Raw genomic sequence first — 14,888 nt, 5'->3', positions numbered from 1 at the left:
AAGGTTCCTGTTAGGTTTCCTGTAAATATAAAGATACAATGAGAGAGTCTCCATAAACTAACTTACTGGCCTTAAAAGTCCTGTAAAATGCAAACATAAAGACAAAATAAATACAGAGTGGAGATTACCAGATGGCAGAGCTTTTTCATTGCTCTCTTCTGTGACCCACCCCAGCAAGTCCCCCCCTCCTGATCCCTTTGGGGTGCAAGACAGGGAACAGCTGCTCCTGGGTGAGAGCAAAGCTGGTCCCTGAGAAACTCCTTGTGACAGGTAACCTTATGGAAATCCATCTGGGCTACACACAGTATATGTACATGGGGTGCACAGGTAGCTCATGTAAGACAATCCACCCAAGTAGTAACTAACCTAAGTCTTAAGAAAGGGGAAAAGAGAGAGGCTGGATCCTCACTCATGTCTTAGTGCTTGGCTTGCCTGCTCATCCTGAAGTGGCAATTTCTTGATCAAACAGTGTGCTAGCACTGGTGCAGGGTTATGGATAGTCAGACCTGACTTCATTTACATGGCAAGGTAGCAGTGACAGTGTGCTGGACTCCAAGCTCTTATGTGCCCTCCTTCCTCCCCCTTCCCACAGACTCCTTAAAACAAGTATTTGGTTCAGTGATTATTTATTATTGCACTGAAAGGGTATTACTTGATTTACAAACATATATAATTTATTACATTTTTACAAAGCTTTTGAACAATAAAACTATTTTACATGAATATGACTTTCATCCGCTCACCACCTGTCATTTATAAATCTTTACTTCTCATATTGTTCGTACTATTACCCAGGTCTTCATAATTCCTCATACTAACACAGTAGCTGTAGCAGCGACTTTGTTAGAGGAGTTTAGTCAACCTTCTCTTCTTGGAGCTACTGGACTTGTTCCAGCACTGCAGTCCCACAATGGTTCCTCTTCTTCCAGTTTCTTACCCTCCAGAATTATCATTTTCAGAAGAATCATTCTCAGCATAAAGCAATCAATAAATGAAAATCTATTAAAACAATTCCTGCACCCATTAGTGGTGAACTCCTTGCATTTTGTGACACTGTTGTTCTTTGGGAACAGTTCCTGATGGGTCCTGTGTTTTCACTTTTGTGGGGCTGGTTTGGTTTTAATGAGGTCAGAGAGATGGCATCTTAAGAACAATAAAGGCCATAACAATTGAGGAATATACTATGACCAGATCATTAATAATCAGAAACAAAAATAGGTTTTTTTGGAACTGGTTTTTTGATTTTAGAAGAAAGAAAGAATGATCAAACTTAACAAAATGCCAAAAGCAAACAGCATTTTAAGGCACATGTGATCTTCCTGGCAAGTAGGTCTTGTTTTAATATAATGATCCACAGAATCAGCAAATGAGAATTGCTTTGGTTTGTAGCCAAGCTGATTTCGTGCCTTGTCTATTCGGAAAGTATGAGTTACAGTAACATTCCACACCTAAAATCAAAAAGGACAGTTAAGGAAGTGAATTTAATATCTGATTTTCTAGAATTTGGATGAAAATATGTCAACAATGATATTACAATGGAATTAAAACAAAAAATATAGACATGCAAAAATGTATGCATTTTGGAGCTGGATTCTATCTGGAGCTAAAAGAATGAGTTGATGCAGCTAACAGGTAAAGAGACAAAGCTCAGTAGATGGAGCGCAGGAGGAGTTTATGGTACCGACTTCTCACTTGTGAATGTGAGATAAAGGACTAAGGAAATCCTGTGCAACATATGAGCACCCTTCCCTCAAACTGGCTCTTCTGCACAGAGAAATGTGCAATGGAACTAGATGAATGATCACAGGAGAGTGGTGTGGTTTCTCAACTCTGCAGAAATGAATTATCTATGAGTGGAAAGCACATCCTTTGGGGAGTTACATCCTCCACCTCTGAATGCCTGGTAACTGTGAAAATGCTTAAGTTGCATTGTCTCAATGATTTCTGCTTCAGATATGCAACTAATGTAGAAGTAAGTGCAAAACCAGATATATTGTGGAATAACTGAAAATCTACAGCAGAAGTTAATGAGGTTCCTTCAGTGTCCTATCATGTTACAATACAGTAAGAGACTAGATGATGGAGTAAAGCATTTTGGCTTATATTATAAATCATAATATTGTACAAAAATGTAAGCTAGATCAAAATTGATTTGTCCAGAAGTTGTTTGTTTTTTAGAAAAGTGACTTTTCATTCCAATTTAGAATTATTTTTAGTGGACTTCCGAATTGTTGGCTAGCCTGGTACTATGATAACTGCTGCCACTTTGACCTGAGACTCTTGCTCTGTGCTCTTGGACCACTTTTCTTTAATAAGTAGTTCCACAGCATAGGACAGCTCATTGGAAACAGTGATGTAGGGTCTGTTTTCCTCTTTGTGCCAGGTCTGTGTCAGTTGCTCTGTCTTGCACCTTAGGGTATTTACCTGGATCATCAAGTAAGCATTAATTTCTGACAGTTTTATAAGGGGTGGCCATGGAAAAATCAGGCTATGAATGGACTGTGTAAGCCCTGGATGGACTTTGCCCTGAGCAGAAAACCAGAGCTCTACTGCAGACAATCCTGTCTGCGTCCAAAGGATGTATCACATAACTTCACAAGAATTTTTGTCAGAGATATACAAACATTCTCTATTTTTATATATTTACCTCATTCCTTGTCAAGAAAGGTGTAAAGCTAAAAACAGGCTTTAGTATCACATGCAGATACTCCATCACAGTGGCTGTGAAACAAAGTTACTCAATGAGACAGATGGATAACAATAAAATGAGATGACAGCAAATAGAATAAGTGTCAGCAAATGCTGACACTGCACATCCTATAATTCCTACTGGTATCAGAGAAGGCAATTAAGGTGGTAGAAGGCAGTATTTAATTTATAAAGTACATGATGGACTCAGCTTATTTACACTTTATCTAGTATAATTAATGCTAAATGGCAGAAGTGATTATTATTAATTAGAATAATGTTAAGTTATATAATTCCCACAGTTTGGGTCCCTGCATTTTATAAAACCATTATGTAGCTTTACAGAATACAAATAAAAAGCACAATAATTATGTATTTTATTATTTTTACCTGCTATATGAACGAGGAGAACGGGAATATGTATCCAGGGTTTCCTGTAGCCTAATTTTTCAAACTAGAAGTGATATAAAAGGAAAGAAAATCTGAGAATTTGTACCAAATTGTGGGTGTCAATGAAGCATGAAAATGACTGTTGATAAAACATGTCTCTAAACATTTCCAGCTCATCTTCCCCTCAATAGCGTTAGTAAGAAATGCGATTGAAACCCACTACTCAAATTTCCGGTGCCCACCTCCCTCCCACCCTTTGAATGCTACTGGATAGTAAAGGGGAAAAAATGTTATTTCCAAGGAGCAAGTGACCAAGACTGGAATACTTCATTACAGTTGGATACAGGCCCATCTACTGCAATAATTTTCCTGGAAGGCTTTTCCATGTTGGCATTGCAGGATCAAAAATTCAGCATGGTCCCAAAATCCAGCAGGATGTTTATGAAAATATTGCGTTGCCTCTTTTTAGCTTTTAAGATATGACTTTAAATAGTATTTCCTTTTGTGCTGCAGTTGATGGCAGAACAAAGAAATAAACAAAAGTTATAGAAGGCCTGCCAGAGGGTAATAGTGGAACTTCTCACACACTGTGAGCTTGATTTACAGAAATGCTGCTGTTCCATAGTAGGTTCTATACCTCTCAGCTACATATTCTCTCAAAACAATAAGGGCCCAACTCCACAGTTACACATACCCAAAACTTCCCTTCAAGCCAGTGGAACTTTGGGATATGCAGGGAGAACAGGATTGACTATAATGTTAAGTAATTCAGTAATTAACGTGCACTGAACTTCATTTAGTTAGTATGGTCTTCTAGCTAACTATGTGAATAGTGCCCATACAGTGCATTAGAGCTGAATGTGCGTGCAATACGTACTAAAGGGACTATCCATTCAGAAAATATCACATTTTCACCATCATGTATGTAATATGCCTGGCCACTCTGTTAAAGAAGCAGAGAAAAACAATTAAAACAACACTAAACACAGGATCACATTTTCTTTCTTTCTCACCCCTACCCATCTTGATTTTGTGGACTATATACCAGCAGTGAATGTACACAGATCAGATCAGCAAACTACCATCACTGGACTTTACTGTGACTGCAAACACGTCTCATACTTTCGGGTAGACCCATGGTGGCAGTAGAGCTAATCATGATTAATGATGTAAATAAGAGTAATGTAGATCATGCAATGTAGATCAGAGCTTGATTTCACTAGGTAGTAACCCAACTGTTAGAGCATTAAGTTCTTTGTGATGTGCAGGAGCCAGAATTATCTTCATGAATCCCACAGAAGTAGCAACAAAAAATCAAAATTTAAACCTATTAGAGAGTTAAAACTACTGGGACACAATGTTTATATTGTTTACTTACAGCTATATATCCCTTCTCAGAGGTGAGAGCCTCAGCAGCTAGTAAGTGAGCTTGTACTAGATTTCCTATGTGAACCCAGTTCATCTGAACTTTGTGATTCCCAAACTTGAAATTAAATAGTCTCCGCTGGATATTTACCTGTAGAAACAGAAAACACACAGTAATTGCTTTATTCCTTTATTATGCAGTGTAACACATTCATTTTGGCTCAGCCTGAATACTTAGAATTTGCTGTATTTGTGTACAATTACAGAACAAGAAATGCGTCACAGGGCTAAAAAACAACCAGGTGGTAGTTTTATAAATCAAGGACTGTTGCACTGGTATGCAGCGGTAAAACATTGTGACATTACAGTGTTTGGCTGCAACTAAAGTGCATATTTAAATGACATTACTTCCATTAAACGACCAGGGATGCAAGTTCTACCATGTCATGTCAGTCTAGCATTTTTTTCTTTTCACTTAAAAGTACTACTTGATCCTTGACATTTCTGCAATGCTTGTATCATGATATTTGTTATCTTGCATCAAATGACCTGTCACCAAGCTTTAGTAAAAACTACATTCAAGGTACTTCCACTTATGCTATGCCCTTACAACCAGTCGCAATGTCCTCCAGAAATGACTACTTAACACATACGGCTACTCGCGGCAGATGGCGCTGCTCGTCTGGTCCATATATGCCTGGTGGACGAAGCACACAAGTATGGAGCTTATCCCCTCCTTGGAGAGAGAACAAAACATGATTTTCAGACAGCTTTAATATCAACATGTGGCTGACATATATTGTCTGAGTTTTACATTATGAAGTAAAGGACCAGTCTGAACATTCTATGTGATTTGGCTTCCTAGTAACTTGTTTTCATTTCTGTATAAAATTGAATGCAACAGTAGTGAAAGACCCTAGTTTAGCAGCCTGAAAACCTTATCTCTCTGATCACAAATGGACAGGGACAGGACAAATCAAAACTTCCTTCATCTATGCCTTCTGCTTGATTGACTTTTGCTATTTATTGTAGATACAGTTTATAATGTACATATTTATCCATCATTGTAAATACATGCAAAACTAGAAGGTCATTCAAATTGCTTTATTTGGAAACCTTGCTTGCTTGCAGCTCAATGGCATCACAAAGGAATGGAAGACGTTTCTTAAACAGAGGCTTTCAAATGAGTTAGAATATTTTAACTCAAAATGAATACTTTAAGCTTTAAATGTGAATCACTAAGCAGACTCCTCTGACTCCTGAGAACAGGCACAATTACATCTTTTATGTGGGCAAGAGGTGGCAGGATTTGCTCAGTAGTTAATCAAGGATGCTAAAATTGAAACCCCACTTCATTTTGTAATGTCAACTTTTCAGTTCAAGCAAATCAGTAGGAATAGCAAAATATTTTTATCTTTGTAAAAGCAAAGATAAAAATAGTTTCCTTGCCATGTACAGATAGATTTTTAGCCTCAGCTCTTCATATGCATGTCTGACTTCAGAAGCTGACATAACCCTGATATTGCTGATCTGTTTAAGAAACTGCAGCTATTCTTACCAGACACCTAGAAGCCTTTGGGGATTATGAGAGTGACCTATTGGATAGTGCTTAGAGTTTGGTATTATCAGAGAAGGCTGATATAATAGACTGAATGGGAAATAAACACACAATTCCTGGATCTACTGTAAAACTGGTTAACTTTTAAGGTGATTCAAAGAAGTAAGGGTAAATTTTCTGAATTCTCCCATTTATTGTTTGAATATAATCTCTTATCTGTCTAGGTATACACATTAAAAAAATTAATCACTCACCAAAGCAGGAGTAGAAACAAACAAAATAAATCCTTATTTCAGTTAAAGTATACTATTTATTGATAAATGAGCATCCAGAGAATGGAATACCCATTAGCGCTACTAACAGTAGGAAAAACCCAAATGTTTTATATGTACCTTTGAGTAAAGTTCCATTAGCAGCAAGAACCATTTGGTCTGCAATTGCCTTTGTTCTAGAATAATGATTAAATTGCTATAAAGAAAGGCAGAATATGATCAACATTTTAATCAGATTATTGCACCTGTAAAGGTAAAGTTACTGTTTATGTCAGATACCATTCAAATCTAGCCAGCTTGTAGAAATCAGCTTAGTAAAACCAAACTAGAAATAACAAGATTTAGCAAATACATACTTTTTTAACGAGAAAGAAACTTATCTGACTTACATACACAAATTTAGCTTCAGAGTGAATTTAAATCCACTAGTATTTACTTAACTCGCTTTTTGTGCTGGATATACTGAAAAAAAAAATAATATAAAGCTAAATGTTCTGGTGGGTCAGGTAATTTAATTTTGAAAAAAAATCTATTTTTAGCTGGGAGAAGTTTTTTAAAACAGTAAATTAAATCTGAAATTAAAAATTCAGACTTTCCTAAAAATGCTTCCATTTTGTATTGAAGCTATTTTGGAAGTTATAAATACTTCTCTCCCAGCAGCATGTTTTACCATTAACAATTGCACGCAAGTGTATTTAGACAATAGGATTCTGGACGCAGCTAGCATGTGCTGGCTTAGTGATTACATATCTACATAAGGCTATTTATGTATCATACGTTGAATTTTGTATTGTCATACTTGACATTGAAAAATATACCTAAAAGTCCCACCATGGAAAATTACTCTCAGGTGGCTTGATCCACCTGCTTCACCTCCCTCTATGCCCCACCTCTCTTGTGTACACTATTACATGATCACCATTAGAGAGAACATACAAGCAGGGCTCAGACACATGCAAATAACTGCAAATTCCTGAAATGTTTCCTCCAAAGTCTGCTGTGCTGTGCAAGCTGTGCACAAACTGACACATACAACTAAGTGACTTTGGAGGCACCAGCAGAGTAGCAGATTCCTGGACACAGGATGTACATACTGAAATTATAGCTTAGCAGCAGGCAGTGTGCTGGGAGCAGGAAAGAGCAAATGAAAAGAATGGCCAGAATGCATTGAGCTTCACATTTCAGCTAGAAAATATTTCCTAAATGATCATAGTAAAGAAGGAAATGGTTTTTCTGAGCAGCCCAGAAGTGACTGTAACTACTGCCTGGCCTGCAGCAAGAAAGCAAGGTTTGGGAACTTCAAAGAAGCAAAAATGTGTGTGATAAAGATGTAAAATTTGCTATTTAACAATATTCTTCAATGCAAAGGCTCACAGTTCATAATATTCATATTATGTTCATAATATTCAGTATTTACACAGCTGACGGTGCCCTGAAAGCCCTTCCTCTTCAAGTGTTCTCGATAAATGTCACATTCCACTTTTCTTAGGTATTTTATCATCTCAGATCTGTCTAGTTATAGCATATCAAAACCACAATGATTTGAGTATTTCTTCATTGATCATAGGTCTATTTTTATTAATGACAAATAATTTCACAGAACGTGATGTGATCTACAGTAAACCAGCTTCTGCTGTCAGAACATCCTTCACATATTCTATCCATTAGAGCACAGTAAATGCCATGTCATCACATGAACAAAGTACCTTTTCCAGTGGAAAATATGGCACAGTTTCTTCATCTCCTTCTTCAATAGGATTCCCTCCAAATACCACGTTCACTGTACTGGTATATATCAGTCTAGGGATATTTCTCTGTTTGCAGACTACAATGGGAAATTGTAAATTATTTAAATAAATTATTTAAAAGAAATCATTTTAAAACAAAAATAAAGAGTGAGAAACAACACATGAACTGGCAGCTTCTCTTTTTTGAAAACAAAGATTATGTTTATAGAAGAATAATATTTTAATTTTAACCTTAGCTTATAATCTAATATGGCATTACCTTTCATTCAGCTGGAATTTTTCATCCAAATATCTGCTATGTAAGTATTACATACTGTGTTCACCAAATGTTTTATTACTTGAACTTTACTACTTAAGTGAATTAATATGCAAGATCAGGAAATTTTAGTATCTACAGAGCAGCCAATTCAGTTGGCTCATTTTGAAAACAATAAATTACTGTGTTGTAAATATTTGGAACAAACTACAATAATAAAATATATCACTAAATGTAAATTAACAGGTTCAAGCTCCTCCCAGATTCTTGCTTTGCTGGAAGCCTACAGAAATTTGACGTGAAATGTTTCCGTGGGTTTAGAGGTTGGGGTAAGAAAAAGGGAATGTGTGGCAACTTCTTCCCTCTAACTCATTTAGAGTTTTACTTGCCTACCACTTCACTCTAATTATTTCTGCTTTTCTTTTTTTCAGAGATAATCCATAAAAATGGGTCTAAATAAGAACTGCTTTTGACATTTTGCTTTTTTATATTTTTGCCATTTGGCTTTTGAGTAAAAAGCAAAGAGAAAGTCACTTTGCTATTTACAATACACTTGAAATATTTTCTCTGGAATTGAATATACAGAAAGAAATCTATTAACATTTTCCAGGACAGCATTTATAAATCAGAATAAAAAGTGATCATATTTAGACCGATGATTGGAACAAATAGAAAATTTTGTATATTAATGTGATAAAATAATAGCTAAATATACTTAGCACATCTATGGCTCCGGTTACAAAATGTTTAGAACACAACAAACAGTACTATTTTTCTCATGTTATTCTATGAGGGAAGAAGATAATACGTCTCCATTACATGGAGTAAAGAGAAAACATAATCAGTTCATGGAGGACAGTTTAAGTTGGTCTGCCAAGGAATGAAGTCCAAACCTATCCCCAGTTCAAACCGGCAGCAAATCTATGAGTTTTAATGGGACCTGCACACCTAGCTTTACATCATACTCTGAAATGAGGGAGAGAAGAGCCTCATTTTATTGCCAAATCAACACAAAACACATCCAATTAGAAGCTTTTTTAATTCACAGTTTGGTTCAGACGCAAAGAAAGAAAATCTAGGTACATACCATTGATTATTATTTTTGTGCCTCCCACATTTATGGATTCAATCTGATCTTTCTTTTGAAGCTAGAAACAGAGTTTGCACAAGATCAGTTAATTGGACAAGTCACTTTTGCAGTATGATTGTTACAATTGCCAGACCTAGAACAGCTGTGGCCTTTTTGTGATGTGTGTGTTACATTTCTGTGTCCTTCTGACATACAGTGATTTCTAGCAGTTCTCATTTTTATTGTCTTGATCAGTGCACGAATAAAGTTCAAAACTGAAAGATAAAATGCATCTGAAAGGAAATTATAATACTTCATTTTTTTTTGTCACACCCCAGATAATCCATGATATAGAAACAGGAATACAGGCAGGGGTTATGCTCTCTGAAATCTTTCAAAAATTCTTGTTCCAGTGACAATCTGTTCTGTTCCTAGAAATAAATTAGTAGTTTCATGACTTTTTTGATAACATGCTCTGTGAAATCACTGTTATTTAGCTTATCTATGTTGAATTGCTGGTCTGTTTCCTCATGAGCTCAAAAGAAGAAAATTCATCCATATTATTTCTACAGCAATATTGTCAAACTTCTTCAGATTAGAGGAAAAGGATATGCCTTCATATCCAAGGTGCTTTTTTTCTAGAGTAGTTCATGTAGTTTCATGCTTTTGACTTTTATTATGTAGGGATGATCTGACCTTTGTGACTAACTTCTGTCTGACATATACATATAATTACATTCTTTGCTACATGCAGACAAATTTTTGCTTTCACAAGAATAATGAAAGAAAATGTTAGGAAAATTGTACTTGCTTGTTCTAATCCTGACATTCCACATGCAGCCACATGAAAAACACAGTCAACCCCTTCACATGCTGTGAACACTGCATCATAATCCCTCACATCACCCTGTAAAATGAGAAAAGAATGGATTTTTGACTGGTAGAGTCCATTACATTCTCTATAGAATTAGTATTAACTGTGGCTATCAAGGAAAATTTAAAATAATTCTGATCTATTTTTCACAATACTTAACTAGACTTAAATAAAACATTATAAACTTGGAGAAAAATCCATGACTAAGAATTCTGTCAGTTTTTTGTTGCAAAACAAATATGACTCTTGTTGACTTCAATTATAACGCGTATTTTCACACTTAGTCCTGCATCCTACAGGCTGATAAAACTTGTTTGACTTGAATGGGAGCAGCATATGCTTGAAGGCTGGAGAATCAAGCCTCAAGGACAAAATACCACAGCAGGATTTGGTGGCTCAGCTGTTTGCCAAATGAAAGAACCCCTTTTCTGTTAGCACCTTAAGGTCTAACTTGTGCAATCTGGAAAAATGGCTCTGCTGATTTAAGCTTTATTTTAGGTGCACTGAATGATAAATTTAATTACAGTTTTGTACAAGATTAAAACAAAAAAATGCACACTATGCATCTAATAATACACTAATGTATACTAATGCAATATAATTATGTTATTTGAAATGCTATATGCTAGTGAACACTGTACTGTATTAAATACACACACTATATCTAGTATCAAGTGTTATGCTATGGTTAGGATATTGTATTACATTTTTGTATACCAGGTAATACTATATGAATAATAATCCACATACATACAGATATGAGTAAAATATATTTGTTTGCAGAATTGTGATACTTCTGAGTATCAGATATTCTTTATTGTACTGTAATGAAATTGAAAGAGTAATCACAAAAGAAATGGCTGGAGGTAATTTTAAGAGGTAACCTAATTTTAAGAGGTAACCTAATCAGTCTTTAACTCTCAACATTTTTCTTCAGAGGTTGCCAAAGAATTTCACAAAAATGGTTGACTTACACCCTTCCAACTTCAATCAAATGCTAAAATAGCTAACCAGTATAAACAATATTAGCAATCTTTGAATCACTGTTGAAGATCTCTGAAGTGACTTGTTATTTACCAGGAGTGCATAGTTCCATTTCCTAGTTAATTCACCTATACTTCCTAATATCTATTATTATAAAATATTCTTTTAAAAATTGAATTTAAAATCCTCAAAACTGTTGTTCTCTACAAGATGTAAGCTGCCATCAATTCATCAACTTAAATCAAATTGTGTAGATGTAGATAAATATAACAACCTCTTTTTGTTTCTGTTGAACTGACTCCTCATTTCACCTGATGGCTCTTCCTTCTTATACTGGAAAGGACAGTGAACAGTCAATACGTACCTGTCTCAGTGTCACTCACAGTTTGCAGACCTCTCTATTCCCAAGTCTTTTTCCTAGCCTGGAAAGTCTGTTTCCTCAATCATTCTCTGCACAGCAGTCATTCTAAACTTGTGATCACTTTTATTGCCCTGTCTTGCTGTCACCTTTTGACTCTAAATAATCTCCCTGAGTAGTAAACTTCTTCACCTACGTGAGCTATGTGTTGAATGGCACCTCCCATTGGTGGGAGGACTCTCGAACTTCACTGGTGACACAGAACTGACCACCTTGACTCTGCTGTCTCTTACTTATGCACATGAGGAACTTTTACCATGACTTATTGTCTTTAAAGGCTTTTCAGTAAATGCTTTTATCAAAAATCCGTAAGAAGAAGCCTTGCTAAATGTGCATAAAAGTAGTAGAACTTAATTCACTGCTGTTAAGTATGTAATTGCAACATACCTTGAAAAAATCTGCTCCCTTTGGGATTTCCCATTTAGGTTTCCGTATGTCAAACAGAACAACAGCAATTCCTGACCTAACAAGAGCACATCCCAGATTGTATCCCAGGTAGCCTCCACCTCCTGTCACCATTGTTTTTCTGCTTTTGTTAACCAGTAGTCCAGCATGCTCATTTAGGTTGCTCTCACATGGTCGGCTGCTGTGGAGCTCTTCTGTGGATCCTTCTTGCATCACGACTGCAAAACAGAAGATCTCCTGAAAATCCTGCTAATACTTTTAAGATCTAGGTAATTTCAGTAACTTTCATGTTGCAATGTTACATGTTACTCCTTTCTTGACTATATTTATTTATATATTTTTATTATCTTAACATGTTTAAAATGTAAAATGATTTTGGTGACGGATTTTCTACGTACAATGACTGATGAACCTGAATGCTTTTATATTCCAAGATCTAGTCTTTTCCTCATACTCACAAATTTCATATTATATAGAAAAAAAGAGAAATTGCAGGATTTTGAAGATGTTATATTACCTAACCTTAACAGGTACAATTACCTTTTTGAATGCTTGGTATATCAAACATTTTATCCTTGAAAACTCATGCCTTTTGATATATTCATGCCAAAGAGAGATTAGCCTACTAGTCCGGGGAAAAAAATAGATCAGGAATATAAGAAAGGATTTATTCTGCTTTTTAAATACACTTTATTTCACATTTGGGTCACAGTTACCATTTTAAACCTTTCTGGTTAGTCTTCTGCCCAGTTCTTATTAACCTTTGTCCATATTCTTCTCATTGGAGCACTCATATACAGCTATACTGACAAGGAACACAAGCCCTCTGCCCTGGGGGTTCATATACTTGGGGAAACTGATTATAATATAATTCTGTGATAAGCCATTCAACAGGAGTTAACAATCTGTATACTTTGTTCTGTATTAAAAATGAAATTTTTCTACAGTAATCACTTCAGAAATTCACTCATATTCTGCATTTAATGTGACTGGTATTTCAGATCACAATATACTCCTAGAAATTAGCCCAGCATATTTTCCCCCAAAGGCAGCCTCTCTGTCTGATAACTTGTACAGCCTTTGCACATTAGGATCTAAGTTCTTAGGTCCCCAGACAGAAATGCAGAATAAATAAATCTGAAATCTGTTAAATTAAGCCACTTTAAAGTGGGAGCCAAACTGGGTGCCTGCCAGTCTAATATAGGAATATAAACCCAATTTTGCCAGATTATTATGGTTTTCTCATAGTTGGAGTGGGTCCTTATAGCAACATCCCCACACATGAGAGTACACCATTTTCCACCAGCTGGGCTGCTTAGCTTAGGTATATAAGCATAGTTAGCTCTCAGTCTTTTATACCAGGCTTCAAAAGAGATTATGCAAAAACTGGTAACTGGTAGCTGCATCACTTCCAGGGTGATTAAAAAATACTGGAAAAGCAACAGAAAATGCAGCCTACAGTACACAAGATTCCAGACTGGTTTTGCCGTTGCTTAGTTAGGGTTTTGTTTTTTTTTTAATATAGTTTAGTTTGTGATATATTTCTTATTTTACACATTTTTTAGCTTTCAGACACAAGGAAGTAAGTACCAGATCCTCCAGACTGTGAGGCAGTTTTAACACCAATGTCAGCTCACTACATTCAGTGAGCTGAATGGCATAATATGGTGGAAAAGATATGAGCTCGTTATGTTGAAAAACATCCTGACATTTCAAAAGTGAAAAGTAATCCACATTTCCAAACAAAGTTTAAACTAGAAATAACATAATAAAACTAAAACAAGTAAGCTTTCTTGTTCAGTCAATGAAATTTAAACTGGCATCTCTGGATTATGCTACACAGTAGTTAAGACATATAAAATATTTTGCCTTGTTTTCTGTGAAAATGCACGGTTTTATATACTAAGGTCAAGCTTGTGACATACATCATAAAAAGATGTATCTGAAAAATGGCATATATTTGAATACTTATTAATATCTCCTTAAATTTTAAGTAAGATGGAAGTTGTATTAAAAAGTTTAAAGATTTTACTAGAAATGTCCTTCTTAAAAAGCACTAATAGCATTAATATACTAATCTGCTTCATGGAATTTGAAAATTATAATCAAATTTTGAATGTAAATAATTTACTGTAAGAAAATACTTATTTCCAGAATCACTAACTTCCTTGTTTCTCTAAATTTATGGAGCTATTCTGATTTATTAGTGTATTCTGCATGATGAGCATAGTTACACAGTGCACGCTGTGTGTGTTGCTCTTAGCTCCCCTACTGTCATTTCAAATATAAGATACGCACAAGTTACTTCCATAAAGAGTTAGACTCAAACATTTCAGGTTTTTAAAAACAGCTAAAGAAGTAGGTAAGTACCCTTCGTAGAATCCTGGATGTCAGCGTTCTCCCAGTCCTTCCTGTCCAAGTATGATGGTGAGATTTCTCTTTCCTGGACAATTAGTAACACAAGGACATCCAGTACTCTCAGACAAACAGAAATGTTCACGTGTGCTCAGGCCCTTTTGCTGTTCCTGCTCCTTTGTAGTTGGTGGCTGGGCTGGGAGCCAAAAGAGGGCAGGGCTTAATGTGTATATAATTTATGCTCCTTTTCAGGAAAAAGGAAATGTTTTCTCCACATGAGACCCTTCTAAGTAGGATGGTATCTCTTACCTTGTAGAAGTATTGACAAGATGCTAGACAACACAAATATACTATTGGTGCCATCATTCTGTAGATATGTTGTACTAGATTACAGAAACATCTCACACTGTTTTTACAAAGCACAGAGAAAAGGGTTCTTAACTAAAGAAAACAGGAAAGAAATTCTTAACACTAATGCTTAAAAGTAAACCTCTCTCACAGTTGTG

General features: G+C 35.7%; 1 protein-coding gene across 1 annotated transcript; it reads right to left on the bottom strand.

The window, feature by feature from the left end:
* Positions 1–120: 120 nt before the first annotated feature.
* On the bottom strand, positions 121–14,589 carry LOC133279625 (putative short-chain dehydrogenase/reductase family 42E member 2). Its single transcript, XM_061473498.1, has 12 exons — positions 14,398–14,589; positions 12,010–12,245; positions 10,158–10,253; positions 9,365–9,425; positions 7,980–8,098; positions 6,394–6,469; positions 5,097–5,179; positions 4,457–4,594; positions 3,956–4,021; positions 3,079–3,142; positions 2,648–2,721; positions 121–1,448 (listed from the first exon to the last, which is right to left on the bottom strand). Exons 2-12 carry the CDS (start codon positions 12,238–12,240, stop codon positions 1,245–1,247), a joined length of 1,212 nt encoding a protein of 403 aa, XP_061329482.1. The 5' UTR covers positions 12,241–12,245; positions 14,398–14,589; the 3' UTR covers positions 121–1,244.
* Positions 14,590–14,888: the final 299 nt, after the last annotated feature.

Source organism: Pezoporus flaviventris, unplaced genomic scaffold (genome assembly GCF_033815535.1).
Source record: "Pezoporus flaviventris isolate CSIRO_AGI_PZ_B2104156 unplaced genomic scaffold, CSIRO_AGI_Pfla_v1 ptg000078l, whole genome shotgun sequence".
NCBI classification, from domain to species: domain Eukaryota; kingdom Metazoa; phylum Chordata; class Aves; order Psittaciformes; family Psittacidae; genus Pezoporus; species Pezoporus flaviventris.
This window is presented reverse-complemented; position numbering and strand designations above follow the sequence as displayed.

Coding starts and splice junctions, on each gene's coding strand:
- LOC133279625 (XM_061473498.1), bottom strand. CDS start 12,240: ATGCAAGAAGGATCCACAGAAGAGCTCCACAGCAGCCGACCATGTGAG. Junction 6,470..7,979: donor CATATTTTCCACTGGAAAAG/GTACTTTGTTCA, acceptor CTTTCTTTATAG/CAATTTAATCATTATTCTAG. Junction 2,722..3,078: donor TCTCCTCGTTCATATAGCAG/GTAAAAATAATA, acceptor TTTGTTTCACAG/CCACTGTGATGGAGTATCTG.